Here is a 20,894-nt window from a genome sequence, read left to right as displayed (position 1 = left end):
TGGAATCCAAGCAGGCCAAATGGTATGCTACCATAGACATTGCTAATGCTTTCTTCTCTATTCCCATAGCAGAGGAATGCAGGCCTCAGTTTGCTTTCACCTGGAGAGGCATTCAGTACACAATCGTTTGCCCCAGGGGTGGATTCACAGTTCAACCATCTGCCATGCAGTGATCCATGATGCTTTGGAGAAAGGTGGAGCTCCAGAACACATTCAGTTCATCGATGACATCATCGTCTGGGGTGAGACTGCTGAAGAAGTCTTCGAGAAAGGTAACAAAATCCTTGACATTCTCTTGCAAGCTGGTTTCGCTATCAAGCGAGACAAGGTGAAAGGACCTGCCAGAGAAATCCAGTTCCTGGGAGTGTGGTGGCAAGATGGTCGCCGTCACATCCCAATGGATGTGATAAACAGAGTCTCCACCATGGCAAATCCCACCAACAAGAAAGAAACTCTGCGTTTCTTATGCATAGTGGGATTTTGGAGACTGCACATTCCTGGATACAGTCAGATTGTGAAACCTCTATATGATGTGACTCGAAAGAGAAACAGTTTCCAATGGGGTCCTGAGCAACAAGCAGCCTTTGACCAGATCAAGCGAGAGGTAGTCCAAGTGATGGGTCTGGGACCTGTCCGAACTGGTCCAGACATTAAGAACATTCTGTACACGGCCGCGAGTGACAATGGTCCAACCTGGTGCTTATGGCAAAGAGCTCCAGGGGAGACACGAGGACGTCCTCTTGGTTTCTGGGGTCGTGGCTACAGAGGCTCAGAGGCAAACTACACTCCAACAGAGAAAGAGATTTTAGCTGCTTATGAAGGAGTGAAAGCTGCTTCTGAAGTGATCGGAACTGAGTCACAACTTCTTCTAGCTCCTAGATTGCCAGTTCTGAATTGGATGTTCAAAGGCAAAGGTTCTTCACCACATCATGCAACAGATGCTACCTGGTCTAAGTGGATGGCTCTAATAACACAGAGAGCTCGAATGGGAAATCTCGAAAGGCCTGGTTTGGTGGAGGTGATCACAAACTGGCCAGAAGGCACAAGCTGTGCTAAGCCTCCAGAGGAGAGAGTAGCTCGTGCTGAGGAAGCTCCTCCTTACAGTGATCTGTCTGATGATGAAAAGAGATATGCTTTGTTCACAGACGGTTCCTGTCGTCTTGTTGGGAACAAGCGGAGATGGAAATCTGCAGTGTGGAGTCCAACGCGCAGAGTTGCAGAAGCGAGAGATGGAGAAGGAGAATCCAGTCAATTCGCAGAGGTAAAAGCTGTCCAGCTAGCTCTTAACATAGCTGAACGTGAGAGATGGCCAAAGCTTTATCTCTACACCGACTCGTGGATGGTAGCCAATGCCTTGTGGGGTTGGCTGAAAGACTGGAAGAAGAATGGCTGGCAGAGGAAAGGAAAGCCAATCTGGGCTGCAGATCTGTGGCAAGACATTGCTGCTCGCATTGAGAGAATCCCAGGGAAAGTGAGACACATCGATGCTCACATTCCTAAGAGCAAAGCTACTGAGGAACAACAACACAACCATCAGGCAGATCTAGCTGCAAGAGTTTCCCAGGTGGACACAAACTCTGATCCTGATCCTGATCTTGACTGGAAACACCGAGGTGAGCTGTTCTTAGCTCGGTGGGCCCATGACTCGTCAGGACATCAAGGCAGAGATGCAACCTACCGATGGGCTCGTGACAGATCCATTGACATTTCCATGGATGCTATCACACAAGTCATCCATGACTGTGACATTTGTGCTGCTATTAAGCAGGCAAAGCGGATCAAGCCCTTGTGGTACGGTGACCGATGGTCCAAGTACAAGTATGGTGAAGCCTGGCAGATTGACTACATCACTCTACCTCGTTCTCCATCTGGTAAGCAGTATGTGCTGACTATGGTAGAGGCAAGCACTGGATGGCTGGAAACTTATCCAGTTCCTCATGCAACTGCACGTAACACCATTCTTGGCCTGGAGAGACAAATCCTGTGGAGACACGGAACTCCAGAGAGGATTGAGTCAGACAACGGAACTCATTTCAAGAACAATCATGTAAAAAACTGGGCCAAAGAGCACGGCATCGAGTGGATATTCCACATTCCCTACTATGCACCAGCTGCAGGGAAGATCAAACGCTACAACGGTTTGCTGAAAACCACTCTCAAAGCCATGGGGGGTGGATCTTTGAAAAACTAGGAGAAACATTTAGCACAAGCAACCGGGTTAGTGAATAGCAGAGGTTCAGTGAATCGAGCTGGACCTGCCCAATCAGATTTGTTGCGAAAGGAGGAAGGTGATAGAGTTCCTGTTATCAGAGAAAAGAATCTGTTAGGCAAAACTGTTTGGGTATTTTCTCCTTCAGGAGAGGCCAAACCTGTCCGAGGGGTGGTTTCTGCTGAAGGTCCTGGTCACACCTATTGGGTGATGCAAGAAAATGGTGAAATTCAGTGTATTCCACAAAGAAATCTAACTTTGGCTGAGAGAGGTTAAATTCAGAGTGTTGCACAGATACAGCATCGCGCCCAAGAGGAGAGTTCATGAGATCTACGGTGCACGAACCCTGAGAGCCCTGAGTCACCTGAGAGTCCCTGTTCCTTTCTTCGCTCCATCTGTGAGGAAACAAGCTGTTTGCTGTTTTTCCTGTGATTTAACTCTTTTGAATCATCTACATCTAAGATAGACGGAATGGACTATGGTCTTTATTCACCTATTGTAGATATTATTTTAGATTAGATAGATGATAGTAGCAGCCAATGGAATTGTTTAGAAGGGGTGGACTGTGGTGGTTTGAAACTGTCTTTTTAATTTTTCCTTGCAAAGTTCAGAACAGAGAAAGTGAAAGAATGTAAATAAGTCACTATTGGGTGTAAGAAAGCAAAATAACGATTGTTCTAAACACTTCCATTGGATAGATAGAAATGTTTAAGAACTATTACCCAAAACAAAGTAGGCATTCTGCACATTCTGCGTTCGGCAGTGGGGGCAGTTGCTGGGCTGTCTGGCTGCTGTTTCTTCTTCTCTTCTGGCTGAAGATAACACACTGACCTTGGCAGCTAAGTTAACAACTTTCTGCTTAACTAACTCTGCTTCTCTGTCCAGGGGGGTCTGAGGGGGAAGCTCCTGGGAGAGGGAGGCCCCCTTTGAGAGGGTCCCCTTGGGGGGAAGCAAAGGGAGCTTGGTTGTGCTTTTCTATTGATTGTATATATTTGTAAGTGTTGTGAATTTTGTATATTTGTACATATTCGTTGCATTTCATCTGCTTGTAAATACAGCTTTTCATTTGCTTCCAGACTGGGCTAGCCTGGTTATTGTCGGTGGGGGGGAATTTCAGCTCACACTGACACAGTCCTCCGATAAGAAAAAATATGCAGGGAAAATCTACTAAACCTTCAGCTAGTCTTCCAAAATTCACACCCCATCTCCAGGTCTATGACCCAACAACATATTTATGCTTCACAGTATCACAGTATATCAGAGGTTGGAAGGGACCTCAAGAGATCATCAGGTCCAAACCCCCTGCCAAAGCAGGATCACCTAAGATAGTCTGCACAGGAAAACATCCAGGTGGGTTTTGAAAGTCTCCAGAGAAGGAGACTCTACAGCCCTCCTGGGCAGCCTGTTCCAGTGCTCTGTCCCCTCACTGTAAAGAAGTTTCTCCTCATGTTGAGGTGAAATCTTCTATGTTCTAGTTTGAATCCATTGTTCCTCGTCTTATCACTGTGAAACACCAAAAAGAGCCTGGCCCCCTTCACTTGACACCCACCCCTCAGACATTTATAGACATTGATCAGATCCCCTCTCAGTCTTCTCTTCTCCAGACTAAATAGCCCCAGGGCTCTCAGTCTCTCTTCATAGAGGAGATGCTCAAGTCCCCTCATCATCCTCATGGCTCTCCGTTGGATTCTCTCCAGCAGGTCTCTGTCTCTCTTGAACTGGAGAGCCCAAAACTGGACACAATACTCCAGGTGTGGTCTCACCAGGGCAGAATAGAGAGGTAGAAGACCTTCCCTAGACCTGCTGGACACACCTTTCTTGATACACCCCACAATCCCATTGGCTCTCTTGGCCACAAGAGCACATTGTTGTTCCATGGAGAACTTGCTGTCCACCAGCACTCCAAGGTCTTTCTCTGTGGAGCTGATTTCCAGCAGGGCAGCCCCTGACCTGTACTGGTGCCTGTTGCTATTCCTCCCCAGATGCAGGACCCTGCACTTGTCCTTATTAAACTTCATGAGGTTTGCCTGCACCCAGCTCTCCAGCATGTCCAGGTCACATTGGATGGCAGCACAGCCTGACAGGTGTCAGCCAACCCTCCCAGTTTTGTATCATCAGCAAACTTGCTGAGGGTACTCTCAATGCCCTCATCCAGGTTGTTGGGAAAGATATTGAACAAAACTGGACCCAGTACCAATCCCTGGGGACACCACTTGCCACAGGCCTCCAAGTTGACTCTGTGCCGTTGATGATGACCCTCTGAACTCTGTTGTGGAGCCAGTTTGCAATCCACCTCACTGAGCAGCCATCTATGCCACATCTCCTGAGCTTTTCTATGAGGATGTTATGGGAGACACTATCAAAAGCTTTACTGAAGTCAAGATACATGACATCCACTGCTCTTCCCTCATCTAATCACTTGGTCATAACTTCATAGAAGGCTATCAGGTTATTTAGACAAGATTTTCCCTTGGTAAATCCATGTTGGCTACTCCTGATAACCTTCTGGTCTTCCATGTGGTTAGAGATGACCTCCAGGATGAGCTGCTCCATCATCTTTCCAGGGATGGAGGTGAGGCTGACTGGTCTGTAGTTGCCTGGGTCCTCCTTCTTGCCTCTTTTGAAGACTGGGGTGACATTTGCTTTCTTCCAGTTGTCAGGCACCTCTCCTGTTCTCCATGACTTGTCAGAGGTGATGGAGAGAGGTTCAGCAACAGTATCATCCAGCTCTCTCAGCACTCGTGGATGCACCGCATCATGGGATTTGTGTGTCTTCAGATGGTATAAGAGACCTCTAACCCAGTCCTGACTGACCAGCAGAATGTCCACATCTCTCCAGTTCTGCTCCCTTGCTTCTGAAGACTGAGGTTCCTGAGAGCTGGTCTTAGGAGTGAAGACTGAGGCAAAGAAGGCATTCAGCAACTCTGCCATCTCTGCATCATCAGTTACTGTATCTCCCCCATACTATTCAGCAGTGGACCCACCTTTTCCCTGCTCTGCCTTTTTATTATTGGTATATTTGAAAAAAACTCTTCTTGTTCTCCTTCACCCCTCTGGTGAGATGCAGTTCCAGGAGGAACTATCCATGCAGGTCTTCTGCTTGCCTTACATGACTTTTTTTTTTCCCAAGGGAATACATTTCTCTTGAGCTTGGAGGAGGTAATGTTTGAACATCAACCAGCTCTCTTGGGCCCCCCTTCCTTGCAGAGCCCTGGTCCACTGCATATTTCCAAGTAGAGTCTTGAAGAAGGGAAAGTTGGCCCTTTTAAAGTCCAGGGTTGAAATTTTACTTATCACCCTGCTTCTTTGCTATTGATGCTAAATTCTAACATGTCATGGTCACTGCAACCAAGATTACTCCCAACCTTGACATCTACAACCAATCCTTCTTTGTTTGTTAATATCAGGTCCAGCACTGCACTTCTCCTTGTTGGTTCTTCAACTACTTGCAGGAAAAAGTTGTCATCAATGCACTGCAGGAACCTTTTAGACTGTTTGTGCTTGGCTGTGTCATCTTTCCAACTAATATCTGAGTGGTTCAAGTCACCCACAAGCACCAGGGCACTTGATCTTGATGCTACTTGCAGCTGCCTGTAAATCCTCATCAGTAGTTTCTTCCTGGTTCAGTGGTCTGTAGTAAACACCCATGACCGTATCATCCGTGTTTGTTTGTCCCTTCACTCTCACCCATAAGCTGTCAATACTTTTATCATCTCCCTCTGGGTTGAGCTCAACACATTCCAGCTGCTTATTCACATAGAGCAACTCCACCACCTCGCCTTGTCAGCCTGCCCTTCCTGAAAAGAACACAGCCATCCATAACCTCATTCCAGTCATGGGAGCTGTCCCACCACATCTCTGTAACTGCGACAAGATCATAACCCTGCGACTGCACCCAGGTTTCCAGTTCATCCTGCTTATTCCCCATGCTTCTTGCGTTGGTATACAGACACTTCAGAGCCTTAGCAGAGGAGTATCTGTTACCATTGTGGGTGTTGCATAATCCACTATCCCATACAGCCCCTGGGACAGCAGTGGAGCTGCTTATTAAGGTACACCTGTTTTAACAGTCTTGTTGATCTCCAAGCAATCACATTTGCTTATTACCAAGGGTGGGATGCTCCCCAACTGCAATCTAAGGAATTGGAACTGACATTTTTGGTTAAATACAATAATAGCATTTTTTCCACTTTGAACAAAACTGATTATTTAAATGCTAGACAGTACTCCAGCACAATGAAAGCGTCAATAAAACCATATCCAAATGACAGTATCAGCACTTTTCTGAAGATAATTTATTTCCTTGAATTCAGAGATGTGTATTCACAATTAAGATAACTTTTATTGCATTTATCAACTGATTTGCTGCTTGGAAATAAATTATCATTAAAGACCACAATAAATACTAGTGACAACACTGGCTCCACAGAACTCGCCATGTCTGACAGCCATTCTTTTAATTAACAAAAACCAACCAAACAAAAAAAAAATGTGAAAAGCACTGGAAAATTAAGGGAATACATTTTAATTTAATACATCCTGTTAATTACCATCTTATAAAGATCTCAGAGCTGTTAAAAAAAACCCAAACATCTAAATACAATTCTCATTAAAATTACTAGTAACAGCCAAAGAAAAACAAAAACCTAACTTACCAAGCACACATGCTCAAAAATTTTTTAGAAGTACAGAAAGTATTTGGATAGGATAGGATGCCATATCTATGCCAGGGAGCCCTTCTGCTAGTTACTATCATGATATTTTATCTCTGTTTCAGCCTGATGAAAGCTGTTGGCCTCACTATTACATTTTTTATGCTCTGAACACACTCCAAGAATTTCTTTCCCTTGCTGTCACTCAATTATTGCCAATTCGGGGCAATGTAACTTAAAGTCTGTACATGGCCTCATACAGAGGCTTTCTAACACTTTCACTGGAAGAAAAAGAAAATTAATTACACTTTTCAGGCCAACTCTCCTGCTCCCTAAAAATGAACACATCAGGACAAGCTGAAGGATGTGACCTTCTATACTAAGTCTCCAAGGAAGGAAAGGTAGGTATTGTAAGTGAAAACATGATTTTAGCAGGAAAATCTAACATGTCAAGTATCATTAAGATATCATCCAAAAACACAATAGCAAACATAATAAATTAAAATAAACAGTCTTGCAGAAACATATTTCTTGTGGATTTTGCTACACAAGAGATTACTCTGTCCACAGGTCAGACTGTCCATAGGACTTTGGATGCTGTGTACACATCAGAGCAGGATCAAAGGCAAGAGGAGAGTGTGCACAGAAATTTTGTTAGGTTGGGTCTGTTTTGTTTTGGTTTTGTTTCTTTGGGGGGTTTTTGTTTGGGAGTTTTTTTGTTTGCTTGTTCGGTTTTTCGGTTTTGTTTTTGTGTGTGTGTATGTGTTTTTGGGTTTGTTTTTTAGGTGCTATGTTATTCCAAATAGAGTTGTATCTCCTTTTTCAATTTAGAGTTCTGCCTCATAAGAGAAGATTTTGAAACCACCGAGTACCATTTTCACTCACTCATTTTGTTGAAGCAGCTTCCCCAGGTTGCCAGGCGTTCAGCTGTGCTGCAATCTCATACTTAAAAATAGTTACACAGAAAAGAAAAAAACTGCCCTATCTACTCTTTGGTTTGCATACGTTTGAGGTAGCTCGTGTCATTTTGCTTAACAGCTCTATTTCACTTCTGGTTTTCATTTAACTAGTACTCTGACTTTCACATCACCCTACTTGTATTGAATAATATAGAACTCTTCCTGTTCTGGATAAAGAAAAAACAGAAAAGATGAAAAGCCTACACAATTAAAACTATCCACTTTCCAGTGTTTGACTGGGATTTGTGTTTCCTTGTTTATCTCCTTTGTACACAGAACACACTATTTGAAAAAACACCCCAAAGGTTTTGTGTCACTCATACTCAGAGCAAGTCAGATAAAGTTGGGAGTTGAAATAGACCAAGCTTTTATATGGCATAAGGGTGCCCTTTTTACAAGGTGAATTTTTCACAGGCTGCTTTGAAGCTGCTCGGATTTAAAGTTGCTCAAAAGACTGCTTGCTTATCTTTTCAACTTCTCTATATTGTGAGTATAGATCATTCATACAGATCACTGCATTTGCTTTCTGATGCAGGCTATTTCCTGTATTTTCCACCACTCATATTCCTACCTTCCACAGCATTTTACACAGTGGTAACTTCACTACAACCTTAACAAGGTATTAAGTACTAAAAAACCCCAAAACAATCCTAAACTGCAAACTGCATCTAAGTGTCTCTAAAATCATACTCTAGGGTTTTTACTAAACCTTACTACAGGGTTTTTATTGACTAAGCTTATTTCAAAGACACATTTACGATCAAAGAACTCCTGGTTCTCCACACCTCTTTCATGTCAAACCCAAAAGTTATGTTGATTCTTTTCCTGTCTCAATAGTACAGCTTGTTAGCTTTACAATGGGAATTAGATCTGAAGTTCCTAGAACACCTTTCCTCTATACAAGTCTTACCTCTTTTTGCATTTGTCTGAGATAACTCTCGTATGCAGATGCAGTTTACTGCACGTCGATGCATTGAGATGACTGAGCTAACCTGCAAACAGTGAAGGATTACTCTTTCCAACACCATAATCAGTATCTGGCCATCTTGCAAAGCCAGCGTGTGAAAAACCAGCCTAATAACACACAAACCCCCAAGCTTAAAGCTACAGCAAAGAAAGAAATCTAGTAGAGTCTGCCCACCAAAACATACTTGTAACCCCGAAGTGTCATAGAATTCTAGAATAGTTTGGGTCAAAAGAGACCTTAAATATTATCTTAGTTTCAAACCCCCCATGAGCAGGGACATCTTTCACTAAATCACATTGCTCAAACTGGCCTCGAACACCTTCATGAAGGGGGCATCCTTGACCTCCCTGGGCAACCTGTTTCAGTGCCTCACCACCCTTTTCTTTCTAATATCCAGTCTAAATCTACCATCCTCAAGCTTAAAGCCATTCTGTCTTGAACTGTCACTACAAGCCCTTCTAAAAAATCCCTTCCCAGCTTTCTTGTAGGCTCCCTTCAGGTACTGGAACACTGCTATAAGGTCTGCACAAAGCTTTCTCTTTTTCAGGCTGAACCATCCCAGCTCTCTCAGCACATGCCTGTAATAGAGGTACTCCAGTCCTCTGATCATCTTTGTGGCTCTCCTTTCAACCCACTACAATAATTCAATGCCCTCCTTCTGTTGGGGGAACCTGAACTGGATACAGTACTCCAGGTGGGGTCTCACAAGAGCAAAGTAAAGAGAGAATCACCTAACTCATCCTGCTGGTCACACTTTTGATGCAGCCCAGGATATGGTTGGCCTTCTGAGCTGCAAGCACACATCAACGTCTTATGTTGACTTTTTAACCAACACTCCAAGTCCTTCTCCTCAGGACTGCTCTCGAGCCACTCCTCATCCAGCCCATATTTGTGCTTGGGACTGCCCTGACCCAGGTGTAGGACCTTGAACCTGGTCTTGTTGAACGATGGCATCCCTTCCCTCCAGCACGTCAACTGGGCCACACGGCTTGGTGTCATCTGCAAACTTGCTGAAAGTGCATTCGATTCCACTGCCCATATCACTGATAAAGATGTTAAACAACATTGGTCTCAGTACTGGCCCTAATTCAGGCAGGACTTCTGCTATTAGAAAAATAAAAACAGTTTTGCAGTTACAGAAGTGTTTCATACCCGAAGTTGGTTACAATTTGATGATCCAATAGAAATACATCCTTCATTTTACAACTACACAGCTTCCAAAACTTTTGGGTATATATCACCTTTTTTTTTCCCCTCATGAAAAGAAAATGGCACCATATCCTCCCACTCATTATGCTGCTGTCAAGATATATTGCAAAAATTTCCTCCTTAGCTGCAAGTATTTTGTACTTTTCTGCTTTCTTCACATTGTTCCTTATTCTGTATGAGCTCTTTGATATTTCATGTTCTTTTAACACACCTGCTCCCACTACTCCCAATACTGCCCCAGCTTCTCCTCTTATTGATTTGTCTTGAGCTGAATTTTAGATTTGAAAAAGTAGTAATTTAATTTTTCATAACGGATCAAATGGTTGAGATATATTCACAGAATGACTGAGATTGGAAGGCAGCAGTGTAAATCATCTGCCAACTTGTTGAGGGCGTGCTGCGTTCCATTGTCCAGGTTAAACAGCACTGAACCAAGTACCAGCCTTTGGGATACTCCACTAGTGACTGGTATCCAGCGGAACTTTGTGGCACTGAGCGCAGTCCTCTGAGCCCATCAATTTGGCCAGTTTTCAATACACAGTGCACTGTTCACTGTTCACCAATTTGTCTACAAGGATGTTACGGGATGCAGTGTTGAAAGCCTTACTCAAGTATGCAACACTCACTGCTCTTCCCTAATCCAAGCTAGTCACTGAAAGCTTTCAGGTTGGCTAAACATGATTTCCCCTTCATAAATCCATGTTGACTGCTCCCAATCACCTTCATGTCTTCCAAATGTTTTGAAATGGCTTCCAGAAGGATTTGATCCATCACCTTCCCAGTGATCAAGGCAAGAGTGACTGGCATGTAATTTCCCATAGCACCCTTCCTTCCCTTCTTGAAGAATGGAGTGACATTTGCTTTTTGCTCCTCACAAATCTCCTTTGATTGCTATGACCTTTTAAAGAGAGTGGCCTCAATGATTTGCTTATGTGGAGCAAATGATTTTCTAGATCCCTACAGGATTCTCCATGGTGAATTCAAAGAGATGCTTTCTGCATTTCTGACTGGAAGGCTGATGGTACTGTAGCAATACAATCTATACTCCTAGCTTCAAATCTGCATTTGTACAAAGTTGACAGACATTACACAATCAAAATCATGACCAAAGATGTCATTGCCAAAAATAATGCTCAAAAAGAAAGCAAGCCAAAAGGATTCTCATTCATACAGCAGTTTAAGATAAATAAATAAAATTAAAACCCCACCTAAAACCACACACAAAAAGAAGGGAAGTTAGTTTGGGATTTTGATAGGGGTTGATTTACTGATTTTGTTGGGTTTTTTCTTTGTTTGGTTGGTTGGTTGTTTTTTTTTAAGTCACTGGCTTAAGCATTGAATACATAGTCTGATAGCCTCTTCTAACCATTTCTACTCTTCAATTACTGCTTTGAAAGTTTGATCTAAGATCATTAAAAAATGCTCAGTAAAGCAGGAAAGGGAGCAGTCATGCTCCCTGTAAATAGGAGCATTAAATAAGACCAGATCATGTTATTTTACCTATAGAATGTTCAGAACTACAGTAAATAAAACTTACAGGAAAGCAGGTTATTACAGCCTATGCAAGAAAACAAGGTTCTGCCAGACACATTGTTCTTTTGTGATCTCATGAAAGCACACAATGAAAAACACCTTGGAAACGAAAACCTTGGGAAATACAACAGCTGGCAACCAAAACAGTGATTGAGGTGTTTGCCTTTTTTCTCGTTTTGAAAGCAAATCACCTTCTGGGAAAAAATGACTCCTATCTTTTTACATACTTAAATAGGATAGAAGACTTGCCCTTATTTTAAAACATGCTAACTTCTTTCCAGTAATGCGCACAGCTTTCCCTAAAACTCATTCTTAATTAATTAGGTTCATTTCTTAAAATGACCCCAGTTTTGTAAGTGCTAGAGCAAGTAATTCTTAAATATTGAGAGAGACATCCTTGGATTCAAGATATCTAATATGGAAAATGGTAAATTGGCAGGGTAAATGTTCCACATACTTTACTCTGTTTAAAAGACATACTTACTGATTCACAGCCAGAGCCTGTAAAGCAATTAAGATATTGTCTACTAAAAACCACCCTGGCAGTGGCCTCTCCTCATTTATTGTTAAAAGAGCATCTTTTATGTTCCTGCTAATCCCAAATCTGGCAGCAGGTATCCTTGGGAAGAGTTCAGCTCCCAGAAACCTACATTTCAACTGTATTAAAGCTCATTCACCTGAAAGCTTATTAAAAAACAGTGCTCATTCCACAGCAAGAGTTTAGCTGAGCTGCACACTCTGGTAGCACTAGTTCACAAATAATCACATCCACAGTGATACAGTCCCAGACTACCTAGAACATGGATATTACTGATAAAGGCTAAGACACTGTCATTCCTTGGCAAGAGATAAAGAGGGAAATGAAAAGCAGGAATCTGGCACTATGTAGCTTATTTCCATACCTGGTATACCAAGTGGCAATTCATCTGTTCAGCACCCACTCACACTATGCACAAAAAAATAAGCCAGGGAATTCAGTCTGAAAATTTGGGTACAAAACATGTTCAGAGTGTCTCAGCAGCAGTACCACAAGAGCTGTGAGATATCCTTCGGGGTTTTTGTTTGTTTGTTTCGTGTGTTGTTCTGTTTGTTTGTGGGAGTTTTTTTTGTGTTTGGGTTTGTTTTTTTTTTTTCAGGGGGGGAGTGGGGTTTTTTTTGCCTTTTTAGGGGGGGATGACTTAGGTCTTGGGGTAATATCGCATTGCTGTACCACACAAGCACTTTAACAACAGATTTTGCACTCAAACTATCTAAATTGGAAACTCATCTTACAGTCACCACAGAAAGCCAGCGAAGAAGTGCTCCTCTCTTAGCTAAGACAGGATCCTGACTGTAAACATGACTACTACAAACTAGTATTAAATAAAGATGCACTTTTAAATGCTAAGAGGCATGGCAGAGAAGTTGCTGCACCATGCAAAGCTGTATCATGCACCCATGACTTGAAGAAACCTTCCAAGCACACTACAAAGCCCATGCTCTCTTTTCTCTCACTGTTCCTATTGCAGATTGATGAGAACAGATCTATAGCAGATCTTCTGCTTACAGCAATTTTTCGTGTGGAATAAGAACTTGGAGTAAAGGAAGAAATACAGTAGCTGAGTATCAGAAAGTGGGAAAACTGCTAGGAAAAGAAGTCAGCAAAATGCAGTATGTGTCAAGCATGCTTGATAACTAAACTCAAAACATCACTAAAACTATAATGCATTTGGCAGTGATTACATGAAGTGTCCTTATTTCCTTCCTGCTACAGTCAGAGGATGAATGAACAATCTGCTTTCAATTGCTTTCAGTCACAAAACGTAGAAAAACTAAAGACTATGCAAGTCAAATCAGAAATTTTTACAACTGGCATTTACTTGTCGAAAAATGTTGCTGGTATGTTTCAAAGACTTACAGAAAAGCTAACTACTCAAGCATAGGAGTATTCAAAGATAATAAATACAATCAACATCTCCCTTGCTCTGCTGAAAACGGTGAATTTGCTTTCATGTAACCAGTAAAAGAAAAAAGGAGTTAACTATTTAAATAGTTATGTTATTGCTAAGATTTGTATTAATTTCCTCCATAAAAGACAAACTATGACTAGAAAATAACACAACAGACAATTATTTTCTTCCTACAGTTTTTGCTGTTTCATATAGAATACATTCACTTAAAACTAGACTTACATGAAACAAGATTCCTCAATTCTACTGTGAAACAAGATTCCTCAATTCAGTCTGTGATTTTTTTAAGTTTCACTGCCTGGCCTGAGAATGCGGGCAAGAAATAAGTTACTTCATCGTATTTTGTTTCTGATTACAGGCATCAAGATCTAAAAAAAAAAATTCCAAAATACTAATTACCTACTTAAAAGCTAACTTCATGGAGAAATCTTAAAAAATACAAAACCCATAATCAGAAAATTGCACTTAGATAGAATATAACTTCCTTCCCAAAAAATGAGCTTTCTCACCCTTTAAAAAATTCTTATCCTATGCAAGAGGTGTAGCAAAGAAGAGTTTTTGCTGCCAAAGAACTATATTCTTTAGCTTCCTTACACTCCCCCAAACACCATCACTCTTACAATACCCAGTATATGAAACGAAAGTAAGCATATTACATAAGCAGCTCTGTGTGTATCTCTACACATATAAATCTAGGAAAACATACACAAACACAATAAATCTGACCAACCATCCAGTAAACAGTTAAAAAAGAGGATTTAACCACCAATATTCCTGAAGACTAATACTACAGGTAGCCTGGAACAGAAACCCACATCTAAGAACAAGCATTAATGTCAGTTATTTTGCTCTGGATCAGAATATCCATGCTACTGAAGCCCCAACTTGTAAGTGTAACTTTGCACCAATATTTCCCTGTCTTGCTAAGATAAAGCACCAGGGAGAATCTCTTCTGTTACTCAGGTTATTCCCAGAGATCCTGATAAAAGGAAGAAAGTATCTGGCAGATAAAATTCTTTCTTATCTGTTGCATGAAACACATGCCTCCAAAATTTAGCTCAAACTGACGGTTTAAAAATGACAAACCAGAAGGTTCCCAAGGACAAGGCAGCACAGGCAGCCCCTGCACAGCTTTTGTAAGATTCTCACCACCATGGCTTGACAAGGTTCCAGTGGGAAGACCACTCTCAATCTCTGCCTCAAGCTTTTGGTTTTCTCGTCAGATTATCAAGAGATAGCCAATTGTGAAGGTGGTTTTTCTGCTGGAAGAAAACTTCATGCTGGACTGAGACCACCAACTCATTTCACATAGGTCAGAAAATGACATGCTAATAGTTTTTCCACAGTTGCCAACTTAAACTGTATTTGTGCTACAGACCTAGATGTGAAAGGCTCTGTAATAAATTACCAATCTCCTGAGCCATCCAGTTAACACCACACACGGTTTTCTTTTTAAACTCAATTATGCTTACGTTCACAAATTATCTGAAACTGTAGAAAGTAAAACATTAGAAAAAACTACATATTTGATGACAGGTCATTTGTTTTCTGTATGCCTCTTAAAAACATACTAAAGAGTAACATTGCAGGCAGAACATTAGAGAAAGACCTTTTGTTTATTTTTTAAACAAAATGTGTCTAATTAGTAATATGCACAATGCATTTCTACATTGTGTTTTGCTCCAGTTGTGATAAAACCACCACAACCTTTTTGACTTTCTCCCTCGGCGCTTACGCTTTTGTTCCATTTCTTAAACAGCAGCAAATTAGAAACAACAGCCATACAATTATTTTAATAAAGGAAAGCTTCATTGTGTTTCATCCCTGCAAATGTTATTTATCAAAGACAAATCTTTTCCCATCAGTTTAAACAGAGACTGGCACTCTGTAAAAGCATTTACTGGGCATTGTCTACATTTCCAGGAACACTATGAAAGCTATTTCAAGGACAAAACAGTGACTCTAGAAGAGGAATAAGGAAGTCAGCCTCACTGCACCACGCACAGAATACCACTGGTAATACTGACTCATGGGAATTAAAGGTCAAACTAACGATATGCGCATGCACTAATGAAATGTCAGTAATTAAAAACATTATATGTAGACAGTATCACACTCGGATAGATTTTTTCCCCTTCTTTTTCAATTGACTTGTAAGAATAAGAGCTACAGACAACTGGGTCAGGAAAACCACCTAATTTTAAGATGACAGAACCAGCCCAACCAGCTATAGGCATAGTTCAAACACATAAGAATTGGTTAGGTTCACCAATTACAAATTAATAGTGCTTGCTGGTTAAGAAACACTAACTCAGGTTCAAAATGTTTCGCTTACAATAATGTTTATCCAAACTGTAGTGTATTAGCAGAATACTTAAAAAGTTGGCATGGCTATACTTCTGATAGATTTTAAGCATTAGGAGAAGAAAATTACCTTCAAAAAAGTTACTTTCATAAGTAGGACTGGTAATTTCAGGGAATTCTTATTTTGTTAAGAGTTTTTAATAGCCAGTCATCCTCTCCCCCACTTACACATATGCTGTATTTAGTTATTCATCTTGTCTGCAGTGATACTACCACAGGCATTTTCTGTACCTCAACATGCCTGTTATTTAAAATGAACACTTAAAAACAGTTTATTTAGAAAAATCAAAGAAAACAGGCATCTGATACACTTGGCTGTCACAAGCATATCAGATAATAGCCAGCTTTTAAAAATTCTCTCTACTAATCAAGGCTGACTGCAGCATAAAAATACGTATTTATTAATACATGCCTTTAGCACAAAGAATTGTTTCCCAGCAATTTTTTCATAAAAAACAATCCTTGCCCTCGAATGTCATCCCAGTACTAAAACCCATTGCAGATCCACTTACCAAATCCCTGTGTAACACCCAGTTAGCATGCAGGTAGTGAATACCATCTAGGATCTGATACAACAGTGACTTCACCATTCCCCGAGGTAACTGAACTGGTTTCTTGTTTGCTTTAGAAGCCCTGTGAAACTTGATTATGTGCTGCAAAGGGGAAAAAGAAATAAATATAAAAAAAGGGTAACATTTTGATCTATGGCATCACACAAAAAGATTGCCAGCAATTCCTTACACAGCCTTTTTTTTGAGCTTTCATCATTCATTTTCAAAGCTAGAAATGTGCACCTGAAGCACAAGAAAGTTAATACTGTATGAGGTCAAGTGATTGCTGTCCCAAGTAAACGTCTCAAACAGTAATTTGATTGTGGCTGTGGTTTAACCTTGGTGGGCAGCTAAGCCCCACACAGCCACTCATGCTCTCCCACAGTGGGATAAGGAATACAAAACTGAATACAACTGTCAAAGCAGGTGGAGGTTTAGGAGCAACAGTATTTGGGGGTTCTTTTTGTTAACAAAGGCTGATATCTTGCATATTACAGCAATGATTCTGTGATATAAAAGTGCATTACCTAACTGCTAAATCATTTTACTTCTAGGTTTTCTCCTAGAGTAATAACGACACTGCAAAATCCAGCACCTAATCCCAGACAGAAATTCTTGCAAACTGTGTTGGGAGTTTCAAACACTTAAAGAAAGGATAAGCCTGGGCTTCTAGTTTATTTAAAGCACACTACTCTGAAAACAAAAGCTACTGACAGAACAAAGCCATAAATCTGTCCATCTGGAAGTCAGCCACCAAGCCAGACACAGAAAGGAACTTTACCAGTTTTAAGTGTATACACAGGCAATGACATCTAGCAACAGCGAGCAGTCCAAAAGGGTATGTTGTCTCAGCACTTGAGTCCCAGGTGACACTAACTTCAATAGCATAAGGTGTGTCATGGTCATGGTAACCACTTCTGTATTTGTCTCCTTTTGAGAGAAGTGATTTCTAGAAATAACTTAGCGTGCATTCTCTCTTCTGTAATGGTTCACCCTTTTGTGATCATCAATACAGCCCTTATCTCCTCCATCTAAAACTTGACACCAAACTTGTATCACGTGTTCTTGCCACATGCCTGAACTTTCATATTTCAGGTGTTAATTAGGTACCCAGCTACCTAGACCCCTTTGGGAAATTCTCTCTTGCTGCAGCTCAGCTCCATACAGCCTGGCATCCTATACTTCAAGTGTCGCATTTGGCTTTTGTGGGAGGAAAAGGTAAAAATGGAGCTGCACAAAAGAGATAAACACTGCTGGACAGGTGACAGTCCCTGTGCCATCAACCAAGCACCAAGAGCACAACCGTCCCTCAGTGTGAGACACAAGTTTCACCTCCTCTTGCCTCCCACTTCCACTGACGTGAGCACAAATGTTATTTTCCGTGCAGTGACCAAGAAAGAGAAGTATGTCTTCAGACAGGCAGAAAGACAAATATTTTGTTCCTGCTCTACTATACTGTGGGAGTTAGCATCGCTTTGTTTTGGTATTAACCTATCCTGCTTCTTTCTCTCTTCCCTTTGTACAGGGTGGGTTAGGGAGGGGGAGGCAGGGAGGCAACTTTCCCTGGTCTTTTGGCCAGGGGAGTACCTGTGCTGTTTTGCCAATTGTAAATACCTGTAAATACTGTATGTTTGTACATATTCATTGCATTCCATTGTAGATTGTAGTTTTGCTTGTAAATATAGCTCCATTTACTTCCAAACTGAGCTAGTCTGGTAGAGTTAATGTTGGGGGGGGGGAGAACGAATTTTGACCCACCACATACACCCTGTGCCCTTTTCCCAGGCTTGTTTCAGACCTGCTGTGCTAGATATGCTCAGTGCAGGAGGACTGGTCTGTAGCTAACTCTCTGGGGCACAGATGGAGTCCAGTACTGTATTCTCTTGCATTCAAATACAGTGAACAACCAGGAACTGGTATAGCTGGGGAGACGTAGAGTTTATACAGGCAAGTAAACATAAAGGTCAAAAAGGAGGGTCATCCCTAAGTTACTTATATACAAGACAATGTTTCTTTAACAGAAGTGCTTCTGTACTGAGTTTGCTTAAGTATGAAGCAAAGTAGAAAGGTATAAACTCGAGGATAGGTCACTTCTAGTCACAATCATCGAAACAGAAAGCCTTGCAGCACATTTTAAAACACAATAAACCCCACAAAATCAAACATCCTTAAACTTCTGTAGCTTAGAGTATCATAAATATGGGGAAGCAATGAGGAATGAAGTAAAGGGCTTGTTTTTTCTCCACATGAAAAAACCCTTCACTCCATTTCCTCAACATTTTTGCTTGTTTCTGAACATCAGCACTTTAGCTGTTTGGTAACTCCTTTTTCCTCTAAGTTGATTTTGGTTACAAAACATCAATAGCAAGCATTAGAACTTCCAAGACAAATTTAACTGGGAGAAAATACCTTCAACTCAGCTTAACTGAAGGAAAACTGACACACCAGCTCTTAGGAAAATACTGAATTTTTCACAACTATATGGAATACCATTTCCCACAGAAAATAGCTATACTATGGTTTGTGCTGTCTGTCTAAACTGCCTGCAGAGGAAAAGCCAACTCGTGATTTGTACTGCAAAATTCTCATATGAACACGTACATCAAAATGTCCATTTCATTCCAAATGGCCTCTCTTACACTTTTCTTTTCTTTTTTGACCCTTCTTAGTATCTTTTAAGGTTAGTAAGTACATGACTTGTTCCATTGAGAGCAATGCTCAATGCATGTCAGATTTAATTTGAGGCACGTACCTTTCTTTTCAGGCTGCACGGTATTATGAATTCTTGGAAATACTACTTTTTTTTTTTTCTTTTAAGTAGTCCAATAGATGTTAATCTTATAAACACCAGAGTAAAAGGAAATATATTTTTGAAAAAAATTACTTCATCTCCAATGTTTAAATTTTAAAGCAGGCTCTTCTAATTATGACCAAACACCCTTCCTTCCAAATATATGAAATTTCAGCAAATGAGCTGAGGTAAAAAGCTCTTCCCACTAAAACTTATTCATTAAATTTCAATTATATACAGTGGCATTATTCTACATACTGCATGTATTCATGGAAGACATGCTATGTAACTAAAACTCTAACCTGTCCTATTTAGCCAGTAATTTGGTTGGTTTTGAAAAAGAATTCACTGACATAACCAATTACATTTGCCTGCACCCTGCTTTAGGCTGTAAGGGATGGTAATACCTGCATTTATTTTACTAGATTTCTAGCTACTAAGAGCTAAAGGCGGATTTGTATCTTCTTAAAGAGGTCACAGATTAACCATGTAGTGTCCTTACCCAACATTTTCAATTGCTTTTGCTTTAGCAGTGAAAAAGTTTCCAAGAAACACAGAGTAAGAGGCTATACTGGTTTTAAAAAGAGTCCATCTTTTCTGACCTTGTCCCCTTTCTGCAAGTGTAACTCTAAGCCTGATATCTACAAACAATGCACCTTACCCAGAGGTCATGCTCAGCGTAGTCAAAGAGAAGCCACACTTTCCTGTCCGCGTGAGAAAGAAACACCTTCTGCAGAGAAATGACATTCGGATGCTTGAGCTCCCTCAGCAACTGCAAAACAAAAAGTCCACAACAGTTAGATCCACACATCCAGAGCTGTGAAAGGGCTAGAAAGATCAATATTTTAATAGTCTTTGCTACATAGTCTACAATACAAACAATAAAAGTTGAAATCTGCAAGTCAAAGAAAACAACAGATATTTTAAAATGAAAGAACTAGTCATTAGTTTGAAGCCAAAGTTGAGAGCAGGTCATAACCCCCTTAGGGCATTCACTTCCTATTCATTTTCTAAAAGGTGAAGTCTGTGTAAACCTCACTATTATCCAGGATCAAGGCAACTTGCAAACAGCCAGCTGTGGCACCTGCCTTTTCCCATAGGCTGCAATCTTTGATAGAGCTATTTGGGGTATCCAATTTTCTCCTGACTACCAATTACCTGAAACCTGTGAATTTTGGTAGCAGTCATTCAGGGCTCAGTGGGATGACTCATTTAGTACCTGTCAATGTAGTCAGGCATTGTAAGATGAAATCACCTGTAGCTAACTACAGAAGAAGGTCCAACTCCCTCCCACAACATGTATTACACTAGTTACTGCACTCTTCGAAGCCATCTATGAAAACTCCCAGTTCAAGAGAAAACTAACTCAGAAGCACAAAGGAAGTAATTCACTTGTGAGCTCCTTAGCTGAAATGATTCACAGCACTAGCAGCAGAGCAAGCACTAGCAAAGGAACACAGCTAGGAGCAAGAACTTCTTTCAGCAGCAGTGAGCCATTAGGCCAGCTCAGCTGTGTTAGCAACTAAAGCTTCAGCATCCACCGAACAAAAACATAGCTAAGATACAGCACAAAAACTGAACACAGACAGCATCAATCTATATGAGATGTACTGGTCACTTGGCAATCATACTGGACTCCCACAGGTGCCAACAACCCAAAAACATTATCTAAGCAAACTATTGTCAAGGATGACTACCCTGGATTAGACA

General features: G+C 41.1%; 1 protein-coding gene across 2 annotated transcripts in view; it reads right to left on the bottom strand.

The window, feature by feature from the left end:
* The window catches only part of CDK8 (cyclin dependent kinase 8), a 91,903-nt gene that overhangs the window by 32,152 nt on the left and 38,857 nt on the right, over positions 1 to 20,894 (bottom strand). For both annotated transcript variants that reach the window (XM_054381992.1, XM_054382003.1), the window contains exons 3-4: positions 19,846 to 19,956; positions 16,355 to 16,495 (exon numbers count right to left, since the gene is read on the bottom strand). In XM_054381992.1, the coding sequence (XP_054237967.1) occupies positions 16,355 to 16,495; positions 19,846 to 19,956 (252 nt within the window). The remainder of the gene's footprint in view (positions 1 to 16,354; positions 16,496 to 19,845; positions 19,957 to 20,894) is intronic.

The sequence above is a fragment of the Indicator indicator genome, chromosome 1 (genome assembly GCF_027791375.1).
Source record: "Indicator indicator isolate 239-I01 chromosome 1, UM_Iind_1.1, whole genome shotgun sequence".
In the NCBI taxonomy this organism is placed as follows: Eukaryota; Metazoa; Chordata; class Aves; order Piciformes; family Indicatoridae; genus Indicator; species Indicator indicator.
The sequence above is the reverse complement of the archived record's forward strand: the minus strand, read 5'-3'. Positions and strand labels throughout refer to the sequence as shown.